This window comes from Triticum aestivum, unplaced genomic scaffold (genome assembly GCF_018294505.1).
Source record: "Triticum aestivum cultivar Chinese Spring unplaced genomic scaffold, IWGSC CS RefSeq v2.1 scaffold61550, whole genome shotgun sequence".
Taxonomy (NCBI): Eukaryota; Viridiplantae; Streptophyta; class Magnoliopsida; order Poales; family Poaceae; genus Triticum; species Triticum aestivum.
In genome coordinates this window covers 1,981-14,409 of record NW_025230441.1, presented here as the reverse complement: position 1 = coordinate 14,409, position 12,429 = coordinate 1,981, and the positions used below count along the sequence as shown (strand labels likewise).

Genomic DNA, 12,429 nt, shown 5'->3' with positions numbered 1-12,429 from the left:
ATTCGATTCCTCACATCTAAGGGAAGACAGACACAAATGCACAGACACATTATCCGGGGGTGTCACCGTTTGCATCGTATCAGTATCATAAGAAAAGATTGATTGTTGTGAGTGATTTTACTACCCTTCCAGACTTAGCAGGTAATGAAGCTGCTGACGAGGGAGGAAATGTCCGTTGAAAATAAAGCGAACCAGTGGGGCTTAAAAGTCACTCTTTGAATAGTTTTTCAGACCGTTAAGTTGTCAATCTTTCCAATGATGAGGCTCCAAAGTTTATTACATTTCCTGGTCTGCCGAGGACAGCACTAGATTGATTGCTTACCGACTTTCATTCAGATACCAACCCATCTTTTTATCAAAAGCATGGAAACTATCTAATCGAAGATAGAATTCACGCCTGTGAAAAGTAAGCAATTTCATCATTTTCCTTCGCAACACAGCTCACTCAATTGTAGAGATACCGAACAGTTTGAGTGATCGATCGACCTTGTCGCACGATAAGCCCATTCTCTCTCTTCCATCCCGCCTTCTGAACCGAACCCTGGAGAAAGACTTCTTGAACAGAACAGAGCAGCAATTCTAGAAACTTCCATTTTCCATTGATCTGGGCGTTGCTAGTAAAAGTGGGTCTACCCGCCCCGGCGTGACTCACACTTGACCAACCACTTCTATCTAAGAAAATACTTAGGTAGGGTCAATCTCCCTTCGGGGTTTACGCGTCCTAGTCCGAACCATTGGATCGATCAGAAGAAGAAAGGCAAAGGAATTGAAAGGTAGAGTAAGAAGCATCGCCCAGCAGAGTGATTGAGGGAGTCTTCCCCAGCCCAATGGTCTTCTTTTTGTTTTTCACTCTCCTATTTGGATTTTGGAAGAGTTCTACTACTGTTTCAGTAGTTCTAAGACCCTTCCTTCCCTTTTCAAGTCCTTGCTATCCCTCTCGCTCTACCCGTCCAGAGGGAGCCCTAGTTTCAGCATAATAGCCTCGTTTTGAAGCGCTCGCTTCATATGGACGTACGTCGAACAAAGGAATCTTATCGGCATACCCACCTGCTGGGCGTGGTTCACTTGACCGACCAACCGACCCAATAGTAGGAGTAGGCGGCTGGCTTCTTATGTGAAGAGAACGGATGGAGAAACAGATGCGCGAAAGAACTAGTCCCTTGGAAAGCTTCGTTTTCCTAACCCAACCTAAGCATAATGAGCTAGTTATTTGAGTATCGAAGCTGTCGAGTGTTCCATTCTTTCGTATGTAGACCCCAGCGAAGAAGGAGAATCAGAAATGGAACTAGTCGAACACGCATAAGATACCGGTTTTAGGCATAACCCCGGGTTAAATAAAGTAGTAAAGGAGCCCAATCTAGCTAAAGAGGGGCTTCTCCGCCACCATAACCAACTAGCTACGTAGATGAATTATCCTTGCGTTCAGCTATCAAACCCATCCACTAGAGCTTGAACCCATGCTTGCTCAAACCATCTGTTTTCTCTTCTAACGAGCATGGCTTCCCTGTCACCTACACTAGAGACGTCTCAACAGTTTAGTCTATTCATAAGCCTAGTACACAAGGAGGGTTTTAGCACGCACTAGCTGTACTGTAGTATGATCTGGTATCAGCTGCTGTCTCTCCTTGCTATTATAGTGTAGTATAGGTCGCCTCAAACTCAAACAAAAACGGGTGCACAGTTCTACTGCGTCTTATCGAATAGTGCTTTTGAGTCAAAGTGCAATCACCATTTCATGTACACCATCTTTGTCAATATCTGCAATTACCTGTAGAAAGAATGTGAAAAACAACTCAAGGTCATTTACAGAACGAACAGCAAAATATAAGCAAAAGGATACAAAAGGTTCACTTACTGGGGTGGACAAGATGTGAGCATAGATGCTCACGTAATCTTCCGCTTTCTCATGTTCTTGTTCTGTCCAGTCCTCATCTCCCCACATGGATTCATCAACATAGTCATCATAATCATAATTGTACTCATCAGGCTGTTCTTCTGCATCCCGAAACAAATCAAATGATGTATCAGCGTCATCCTCTAGAGGCTCGCTATTTTCAACAGTGGCTGCTCCTGAATGAGCTGCTCATGCTCAGGCGGCAGCTCGTTAAGATCAAAGTCGTGGTTGTTCATCATGGAGACCTGGACCCCTGCAGGTGCCGTTTTCCCCGCTGCCAGGCTCCCACCAGAGAGAGATCCCATTTCCGTTTTTCTAGAGCAAGCTGGAAGCGTAGACCCATACCTTGTACTCTCATTCTTTCGTTTTAGCTAGCCATAATGGTATGTGCTTTGAAAGGTAGTTCTTTTTACTAGAAAGTACTTACAGAGGGCACTGAGGCGCAGCCTCGAGCTAGGCGAGATTCTCTATTGTTGCTTCTTATTAGCCAGATCCCGCACCAGGTTTTCCAGGCGGAACAGTTCCGGGATCTTATGAATCTGCGACCAGACGTGAATCTGGTTCAGAACCACAGATCGCGGGTTAGCCATCCTGTCGTAAGGCTTCTTTACACGCCATGGTTGCGGAACAGCCACGGCCCTTCTTCCATGAGCTTCTGCCAGTCGCCAAGGCAGAAAACTGGAACAACAAACAGGTTGTCCTCCACCGCTCGGAACGTCACACCTTGTGCCATGTTCCAAGCGAACTGCATCGTTGAGAAAAAGGATTGGCTACTGAAGGGATGCGGCGTGGCCACTTTCGCAAGGGCCATCCACCGACCCTTCTACTATCGGTTTTTAGTATTGGCTACTACTATACTAGCTACTCACCTATCGGTCTAATGAGCATACTTGGAGAAAGGAGAACTTCCCGCCTATAATGTTGGGTTGGCAACCTACCCATTCGTTGAAGTACTTCCTTCATACGGCCCAAAGAAAGGCGGCTAAGCCGTCTTAGTTCGTGAACAATGACCCAGGTGCATAAACAGGTGCATAAAAAGGAAATCAAGTTTGGGAAATGGTACCTGGCTAGTATTTATGCCGAAATCTAGTGACATTATTTACTATTACTATAGTCAAGAAGTAAAGAGTAAAGCCTTTGGCCATTGGCAACGCTTACCTAACTTCTCACTTAAATGTTTACTCGCGTTACTGGTATTCAATAAAAGAAGGAAACTATGGTACCTACCTCCCTCCCTTACTTGGTAATCTAAGAACCCTTCAGGGGGGGAGCAAGAGATCTTCCATACCAACATTTTGTTCGCCACCCCTGCTTCCTCCTCCACTTGAGCTTGTGCAGCAAATCTACTTTATGCTTAGGCCAGGTCCTGCAAGTAAAGAGAAGTAAATATTGGAAACATGGGTATCTAGTTTATTTTATTCAACGGCTGAGTAATTGAAATTCCTTGCTTCTTCAAGCAGGAGATCCCGAGTACCGGGTGTCGTCAGACTCCCATTCTATTACCTTTGTGCCAAGAGCACGTTAAGCTGCCTGGGCTGTTCCGCTACCGGCGTGTAAAGAAGCTCCGCCTAACGGCTAAACCAATGAATTTCTCTCCTTAAAGGAATCTACTTCCCTGACTGTCAACTACTCGCTTCTTCACCGGTATCACACCCGCGCCAGACTGAACAGCAGAGTTAGAACCCAACCAAATACGATTCTTGTATTATCTTACCGAAATTCAGATCCATTTGGCTCCAAAGGAGCAAGCGCGGGAGTTCTAATAGGACTTTGAGACTCGAAAAATCCTGCGGGCTGCTGAGAACAGAGAGAAGTAGTTGCAGAGAGGTTTGATAGGGTTAGGCAGATGCCCCATTATTCGTAAACAAGAAGAAATCCAGATTAGTTTGATGGAGCTGTGGCTTAGCACAAGCATGGTGTCAATGTGGTTCCTCTCGACTAAACACTTAAACAATTGGATCCAGTAGGGTTCAATAGAGGTATGGTATCGGCAACCTTTTAGGGAGCTATATTCTTTGGAATAAGATAGCTGCCCAGAGCTTGCGACGTACCTACCCCCTGGGCGTAGATAGAATTAGGTAAGATAAAAATCGATTGGAAAGTCCTAAATTAGACCAATTCAATTCCGTCTGCTAGAATAAGAAAAAAGTGCTTCCGAATTTCTCTCATCCTTTATAATGAGAATTTCTCTTTGTTCAGTAATAACTTAATCTTGCAATAAAACACTCTTGCTTGGAAGGTATGGTAAAGGTAAACTGTTTCTATTTTTTGATCTAAAAAAGAGAGTGCTAAAGGAGTCATTCAGAAGTGAGTGAAGGGGCAAAGCTCATTTCTTTCATTCAGGAATGGACACTGGACCAGAATGAAATGTGGGAATATCGGGATTGGCAGATTTTTTATATTGAAATAAAAAAAACTCAACACGACTAGTGAATTCAAATTAGAGTCACTTGCGGATTTCTTCAAATTGTTGTAGTGTAGTATTGTGGTTTTTCAGTAAAGACCCCGACCTATAAATATTCACAGCCCGACTCATACGGGCGGACAATATTCACCCAGAGCCCCGTTGCGACCGCAATGCTGTTCTTGAAGGACCTTACCTTAGAGCAAAAAAAAGGGCATAGAAGTTAGGAAGACTACTGACGTAGGGCGGCGGGTGAGCTCAACCTCGAACCAAACAAGCAACGGATTGAGCAACTAGCGCGAAAGCCGTTGCGCGTTAGCGCATCCGTTTTCTTGCTCCATCGTTATTAGTTTCTATTCTCTCCCTGCACGAACCTCGGTCCAATCAATTTGTTTGGAATTGGGGTTAGGACCGGTTAGAACTCCCATTTCCCGATCGGAGGTTTGAGCTGCTATGGCAAGCTTTTTTTCCGAATAGTGGGTATGGGGAACCCACCGTACCAACACGATTGGCTGGTGTTGCTGATACCGGACCCGTTATAACCCCGATTGGAAGGGCAGGCCAGTCTGAGGCTCTGGGGATGCGAGGCCATTGAAAGTGAGTATCCCATATTCTATGACGGAGATAGAGCATTAATTGCAGTTTTCACCCCACCTTAACGACCGAGCGAGGGATGAAATCTTTCGACGACTAGGGAGGCGTCACCCGAGGCCGATTCCAGTGGATCACTATAGAATCTTCTAGAAGCAGGTTCTCCGGGCACTATGGTAGGACGTGGATCGATCATGACGAGAATGGACTTCTCCGTCATGTAATGGTTTAGAAGAGTCACGGTCCTGTTCCCCGCCGGGCTTTTTCCCTTCTCGACTAGACGAAGGAGATATTCATTCCATTCAGGCAGGTGAGGAAGGGCGGCGTCGGCTTGACCCTGTCTTCTCTCTTGGTCGGGTCGGAGGCTAAGTTTCTCATTCAGTGGTGAGGTGTTCATAGAAAGCAAGGCCTCGCCCAACGAGTGGCGGATTTGGTTTGGATGGGGTCTCGCTTGGACGCTGGGGAGATCCATTGATCTGGATAGAGTCTTTCTCGCTCAGTAAAGAAGAGTACGCGCGCTACGGCTTACGCAGTGGATCTTCGGGCAACCAACCCGGCACATCCAATTTCGATCAACAACTTGGAGGTATGGCTGAGTGGCTTAAGGCATTGGTTTGCTAAATCGACATACAAGAAGATTGTATCATGGGTTCGAATCCCATTTCCTCCGGCACGGAAGTAGAACGGGCGGGCGAAATTACGTGAGAGAAAGAACCTCAGATTGATGGAGTCCGCCGTCGGACAGAATAGCTGCTTAGTGACTAGGAGCGGAGCGCCCCTTTCTTGTTCTTGGTGGCGTCTATAGCGAAGAAGACCTTCCCGAACGAGGGCCGTCCAGTCCCTGGCCGGCTCTCGGTTCTTGAGCAAGCTCCTCCACTGCAGGTAGGATGCTCATAGATGAAGAAAAGAGACTTTAGGCAAGTGGTTCTGGTAGCTCAGCTGGTTAGAGCAAAACAAGCAACGGATTGAGCAACTAGCGCGAAAGCCGTTGCGCGTTAGCGCATCCGTTTTCTTGCTGGACTGCAAATCCTTTTTTTCTTGTTTCAGTGGGAAGAGCAAGGGGCATTGCCCTTGAAATCCTTCAGTGGTTCGAATCCACATCTGAGCGTCTTTTTTTCGGTATGCCGCTCCGTGAGCAAGGAGCGCCGCGAGGAGAGCGAGAGAACGAAGTGGGCTTTGGTGATGTCGGAATTTGCACCTATTTGTATCTATTTAGTGATCAGTCCGCTAGTTTCTTTGATTCCACTCGGTGTTCCTTTTCCATTTGCTTCCAATAGTTCGACCTATCCAGAAAAATTGTCGGCCTACGAATGTGGTTCCGATCCCTCCGGTGATGCCAGAAGTCGTTTCGATATACGATTTTATCCGGTTCCTATTTTATTTATTATCCCTGATCCGGAAGTCACCTTTTCTTTTCCTTGGGCAGTACCTCCTAACAAGATTGATCTGTTTGGATCTTGGTCCATGATGGCCTTTTTATTGATTTTGACGATTGGATCTCTCTATGAATGGAAAAGGGGTGCTTCGGATCGGGAGTAACCACTTTTGAAAGGGCAAAGGGGGGAAGGACATAGGAAAGAGGGATGCCTACAAAAAATCAATTGATTCGTCATGGTAGAGAAGAAAAACGGCGCACGGACCGTACTCGAGCTTCGGATCAATGTCCCCAGAAGCAAGGAGTATGCCTGCGTGTTTCGACGAGAACACCGAAAAAACCTAATTCAGCTCTACGTAAGATAGCAAAAGTACGGTTGAGCAATCGACATGATATATTTGCTCACATTCCAGGCGAAGGTAATTCGCAGGAACATTCTATAGTCTTAGTCAGAGGAGGTAGAGTGAAAGATTCGCCAGGTGTGAAATCCCATCGTATTCGAGGAGTCAAGGATTTGCTGGGAATTCCGGATCGTAGAAAGGGAAGATCTAAATATGGTGCAGAAAGACCTAAATCGAAATGAATGGAAGATGCCTCTGGAACTTTTTGGTTCTTTTTTGGGGGCGATATGGAAGCTGCTAGCTCCCTTTCCCTTATTACGTTACCATTTCTCTCCGCTATTCTTCGCAAATTTCATTGAGAGGAATCAGCAAAGAAAAGAAATCTTCTCCGGGTGACAGGGCCGCCCCGGCAGCGTGGCTTCTCTGCCGAGCAGGAAGCCACAAAAAGCATTGTGCTCTTGTAACTGATCTTTTAGTAGGCTAAGTTGCCGAATTCTGAAATCACTACAGGCACAGTGCAGGAAATTGTGGTCCTAAAAACAATGTGTCCCCATGATCATTTTACATCACGATATCTTTTTCTTTCTCATTCTTATTTTGGTTTTCGTATCACGGATGTTGGTTCGCGCTTTATGGCATTTCAACGAGCAAACTAATCCAATCCCACAAAGGATTGTTCATGGAACTACTATCGAAATTATTCGGACCATATTTCCAAGTGTCATTCTTTTGTTCATTGCTATACCATCGTTTGGTCTTGCGTTGCCTGTACTAATAATGGCATTTGTTGTCTTATTCGGAGTTCAAGGAATAGCCTTTCATCTTGGGAATGAGAATGTCGCGGATCTCAATGTTATCGTCATGACCAATGCTCCTAACGAGGGTGACTTTCCCATAGACCAACCTCCCGTTGGCGGACTACCAGACCTCCAGCAGGAAATGGCGCACGCCGCCCATCCCGAAGACATTATTGCGGAGTTGACTTCCAAGGTTGAAAGAATATTTCACGAAGTAGGCACTCCTCTTCCTTTAGAGGAGGGTGAATCTGCGCGTTCGTTCACTGAAAATCATATATTGTGGAATAGTGAGGGAGGAGATACTCTTCAACAAATCTTCTCAGATTATACGGAAGCCGGGGACGCAAGCGAATTCGTCGCAATAGCCACCAATCTGGCGAAGCGGTTTCGCCGCGCCGAGCTCGGTGAACCAGATTCTCCCGACCCCGATGCGCCTGTGGAAGAGCAGGAGGCTCATTCCACGGGATCCCCTGAAAGCACAAAAGCAAATGATGGGGCGGACGAGGCAGGCCCGTCTTCTTCGAGGAAGCGTAAAAGGTGGGATGATGATTCGGGGTCCGAAGATGACGATTCGGGGGGACCCGGGGAATCTCCAGATCCAGTGGAAATCGTTTACGAAGGGGATGCACAAGGGTACAACTGGGAGGGGAATTAGGTTGGCCGCCAACTTCGCCTGCCTTTCTATCTGAGTTCTTCCCTCTTGATGCTTTCGAACGACTCCTAAATTTCACAAAATCCTTTTTTTTCTTTCTTATTTGAAATCCAAATCGAAATGCCTCAACTTGATAAATTAACTTATTTCTCACAATTCTTCTGGTTATGTCTTCTCCTCTTTACTTTTTATATTCTCTTATTTAATAATAATAATGGAATACTTGGAATTAGTAGAATTCTCAAACTACGGAACCAACTGCTTTCGCACCGGGGGGGCGAGATCCGGAGCAAGGACCCTAAGAATCTGGAAGATATCTCGAGAAAAGGTTTTAGCACCGGTCTCTCATATATGTACTCAAGTTTATCCGAAGTATCCCAATGGTGTAAGACCGTCGACTATTTGGGAAAAAGGGGGAAAATCACTCTGATCTCTGATTTCGGAGAAATAAGTGGCTCACGAGGAATGGAGAGACAGATTCTCTATTTGATCTCGAAGTCCTCATATAACACTTCTTCCAGTCGGATCACTTGTTGGAAAAACATAATGCTCACACATGTTCCACACGGGCAAGGAAGCATAATATCATGAAAGCCGTCTGATAATCTTTCTATAGGTTCCCCGAAGAGAATGGTCTCATCACAGAAACACTTTCTATATGTTCTGTTATTTCGAGATTCGAAGAAGCAAGCAAGTTTTTCATATAGTTGTTTTTGTGTAGTGATCTCTGTTCATGGAGATCACGAGGCCACTGATACCCGAAGTGGTTAGGTGGGATAGAAGAGTGGGCATGTGGGCTTCTATCAAAAGATACCGCCACGCTCATATCTCCCTTCTCACCTCTGGGAGGGGGAAACTAGCACTTTTGCACTAGATGGTTAACTCTAAGTTTTTTCTGAAGTAGGTTGTTCAATGCTAGTTCAATGATTGAGCCATCTTCCTATCACCAATAACAAATGGATAGCATGCGTTGTGCAACCAATCCTACCCTCAGTTGTAGTAAGCTGAGTGTGATCCGCAGAGAGCAAAGTGTGTATCACATGAATTTGATAGCTCAGGCCTTGGAAGGACCTTTTTGGCACTAGACAGACTCTTTAATATCGATGGCAGCAACTATCCATTTTCTCAATCAGATTACTGCGTGTGCGCTTGTGTGCTCCAATCTTTAGTAAATAAAGCAAAGATTTCTGAGCTAGGAATCAGAGGAAATGCTCTGACTCAAATCCAGATACAATTTGATATGTCGGAGACCTGTGTGACTCCCTACATGTATTTGAAGAGTCCCTCAGGATCATATCACAATAAACTAGACTGGTCAGGATGCTCCAACTAACAATCTAGAATCCATACTTGATAGGATCAAGAATAAAAAACATGATATCAAGAATAGCATATTGAAAGATCCCAATCATTTTTCTTGATAACTTCTTCAACCTACGTATTTTGCATATAAATTGGATCAATTATTAATAAAATAAGGAGCAAACATAGGTATCAGATATCAGGAACATAAGCTTACCCGGGAGAGATGCACTCTGTGTTAGTCCGATCACTTAGCTTTTGCTTTCGCAGTCCCTACTGATGCCTATTGCATGACTCTCATTCAGTCAAACTAGAAACTGTGTTTACAGCTGGAACGATGAATGTAATCCTACTATTCTTTAAGGAAGGGTAGGGTCGTCTGAGTACGGTACTATGGACATCAGGGCATATTGAATATAGTCATATAATTTGGTGTGCTGACACACCCAGAAAGGTTTCTACCTACGCAAGGAAAATGAAGAAAGCAAGCCAAATACTGAAATGTATTAAGCTATCGATCGGGGGACATAACACTATGAGGGTTGTTAAGGCGGGGCTAGGAGCTTGATATGCTGCCGACTCAGAATCAAATGAGCACAGGGGACCCTAGTCAACATTCATATTTCTACCCACCGGTGGATGATCGGTCACCTTAGTTCCAATTTAGCTACTGTTCATTTTGTTGAACTCCAAGAAGGACCGATTGCTACGTACTCTTGAGAAACAAGATGTTATGACGCCGCTGTGCCCGCGGTCCAATGATCCACCTATGTTTGTGTCGGATCTTATCCATGCTGCAACCAGGCCGTGGAATATGGAGGTGGTCAGAGAACATATGTATGAGATGGACGCCGAAGCAGTAGCGAACATTCCCATCAGTCATGTTGCCCAGCCGGAAAGAATGGAAGAGGATTTTTCGTATCACATTCCCATCAGTCATGTTGCCTGCTCGGAAGAAATCGACGATGTCCCAGGTACACATTCTTCCTACAATTGTCCAAATATATACTGTCGGTATCATCCAAACAGTGCATGCATGCGCGGTATCCCTTGTTTGCCTGTCCTAAAAGGTTGCTGAGAGCAGGCCAATCATTGATGGTCACGAACAGCAAGGCCTTTAGGTCAAATTCTTCCCCCATGTGCTCATCCCACGCACCTACACCTGTTCCATTCCACAGCTGTAAGAGTTCTTCAACTAATGGCCTTAGGTACACATCAATGTCGTTGCCGGGTTGCTTAGGGCCTTGGATGAGCACTGGCATCATAATGAACTTCCGCTTCATGCACAACCAAGGAGGAAGGTTATACAAATATAGAATCACAGGCCAGGTGCTATGGTTGCTGTTCTGCTCCCCAAAAGGATTAATGCCATCTGCGCTTAGACCAAACCATACGTTCCTTGCGTCATCTGCAAACTCCTTCCCGTACTTTCTCCACTGCGACCCGTCAGCGGGTACTCTCAACTTTTCGTTTTTCTTACGGTCTTCTCTGTGCCATCGCATCGCCTTGGCATGCTCTTTGTTTTGGAACAAATGTTTCAACCGTGGTATTATAGGAGCATACCACATCACCTTGGCAGGAATCTTCTTCCTCGGGCGCTCGCCCTCGACATCACCAGGGTCATCGCGCCTGATCTTATAGCGCAATGCACCGCATACCGGGCAAGCGTTCAAATCCTCGTACTCACCGCGGTAGAGGATGCAGTCATTAGGGCATGCATGTATCTTCTGCACCTCTAACCCTAGAGGGCAGACAACCTTCTTTGCTTCGTACGTACTCTCGGGCAATTCGTTGTCCTTTGGAAGCATATTCTTTATCATTACCAGCAACTTTCCAAATCCCTTGTCAGATACACAATTCTGTGCCTTTCATTGCAGCAATTCCAGTGTGGATCCAACTTTTTCTTGTCAGCTTCGCAATTTGGGTACAACAATTTCTTGTGATCCTCTAACATGCGCTGCAACTTCTTCTTCTCCAAATCACTTGCAGTTTCTCTTTGCATCGGCAATGGCCCGACCTAGATCATCAGCAGGCTCATCTGATGCCTCTTCTTCAGCTTCTTCCCGCATTGCCAGCTTAGCTTCTTCCCCCATTGTTGTATCATCGTATTCAGGGAACCCATGGTCAGGATAGCTGTCGTCGTCCTCTTCTTCTTCATTGTCTTCCATCATAACCCCTCTTTCTCCGTTCTTGGTCCAAACATTATAGTGGGGCATGAAACCGGACTTAAACAGGTGGACGTGAATGGTTCTTGACGTAGAGTAATTGTGATCATTCTTACAGACTAAACATGGACAAGGCATAAAACCATCCGCCCGCTTGTTTGCCTCAGCCGCAAGTAGAAAAGTTTGCACGCCATTAATGAACTCGGGAGAGCATCGGTCATCGTACATCCATTGTCGGCTCATCTTCATTACACAACACCGAATAGACCAAATTAATACAAGTTCATACATAAAGTTCATAGAAGACTTAAATGCAACAAACAAATAACTCTCTAACTAAATAATTTAAATGCAACAACAAATGCGATCAAGATCGCAACTAAGGTAACAATTGATCCAACAGCATAATGATACCAAGCCTCACTATCAATGTCATATTTTCTAATCTTTCTAATCTTCAAGCGCATTTTCTCCATCTTGATCTTGTGATCATCGACGACATCGGCAACATCCAACTCCAATTCCATCTTCTCCCCCTCAATTTTTATTTCAAATACTCGTTTTCTCTTTCAACTAAATTTAACCTCTCGACAATAGGGTCGGTTGGAATTTGCGGTTCACAAACCTCCTAGACAAAAATATCTATGTCAGCTTGATCTTTGTGCTCTCGGAAAAAACGGGCTTAAGGGAAGATGACGTCACGGCGGATTATCCGGAGTCCAGAGGATGACGTCACACCGGGTTATGGTCTTCATACAATTGTAAGCCGGCGATTTTCTGTCGAAGGGATTGAAGATTGACATGAGCCAGCTCAAATCAATCTGAGGCCTAATGTTGAGGATATAGACCTTAGAGTCACCCGCCAGGAGGGGCCGGGTTACTCATACGGTCATCGCCAGAAGCCCGGA

At 45.3% G+C, this 12,429-nt stretch overlaps 3 protein-coding genes across 3 annotated transcripts; all 3 read left to right on the top strand.

The window, feature by feature from the left end:
• Positions 1–5,464: 5,464 nt before the first annotated feature.
• On the top strand, positions 5,465–6,595 carry LOC123175587 (NADH-ubiquinone oxidoreductase chain 3-like). The gene has a single exon (XM_044590239.1). The coding sequence runs from the start codon at positions 6,072–6,074 to the stop codon at positions 6,426–6,428; it is 357 nt and encodes a 118-aa protein (XP_044446174.1). The 5' UTR covers positions 5,465–6,071; the 3' UTR covers positions 6,429–6,595.
• Positions 6,473–6,862, top strand: LOC123175586 (ribosomal protein S12, mitochondrial-like). Its single transcript, XM_044590238.1, has one exon. It carries the CDS (start codon positions 6,473–6,475, stop codon positions 6,845–6,847), a length of 375 nt encoding a protein of 124 aa, XP_044446173.1. The 3' UTR covers positions 6,848–6,862.
• A 1,103-nt stretch (positions 6,863–7,965) lies between these two features.
• On the top strand, positions 7,966–8,688 carry LOC123175585 (putative ATP synthase protein YMF19). Its single transcript, XM_044590237.1, has one exon. The coding sequence runs from the start codon at positions 8,175–8,177 to the stop codon at positions 8,643–8,645; it is 471 nt and encodes a 156-aa protein (XP_044446172.1). The 5' UTR covers positions 7,966–8,174; the 3' UTR covers positions 8,646–8,688.
• The last annotated feature ends 3,741 nt before the right edge of the window (positions 8,689–12,429 follow it).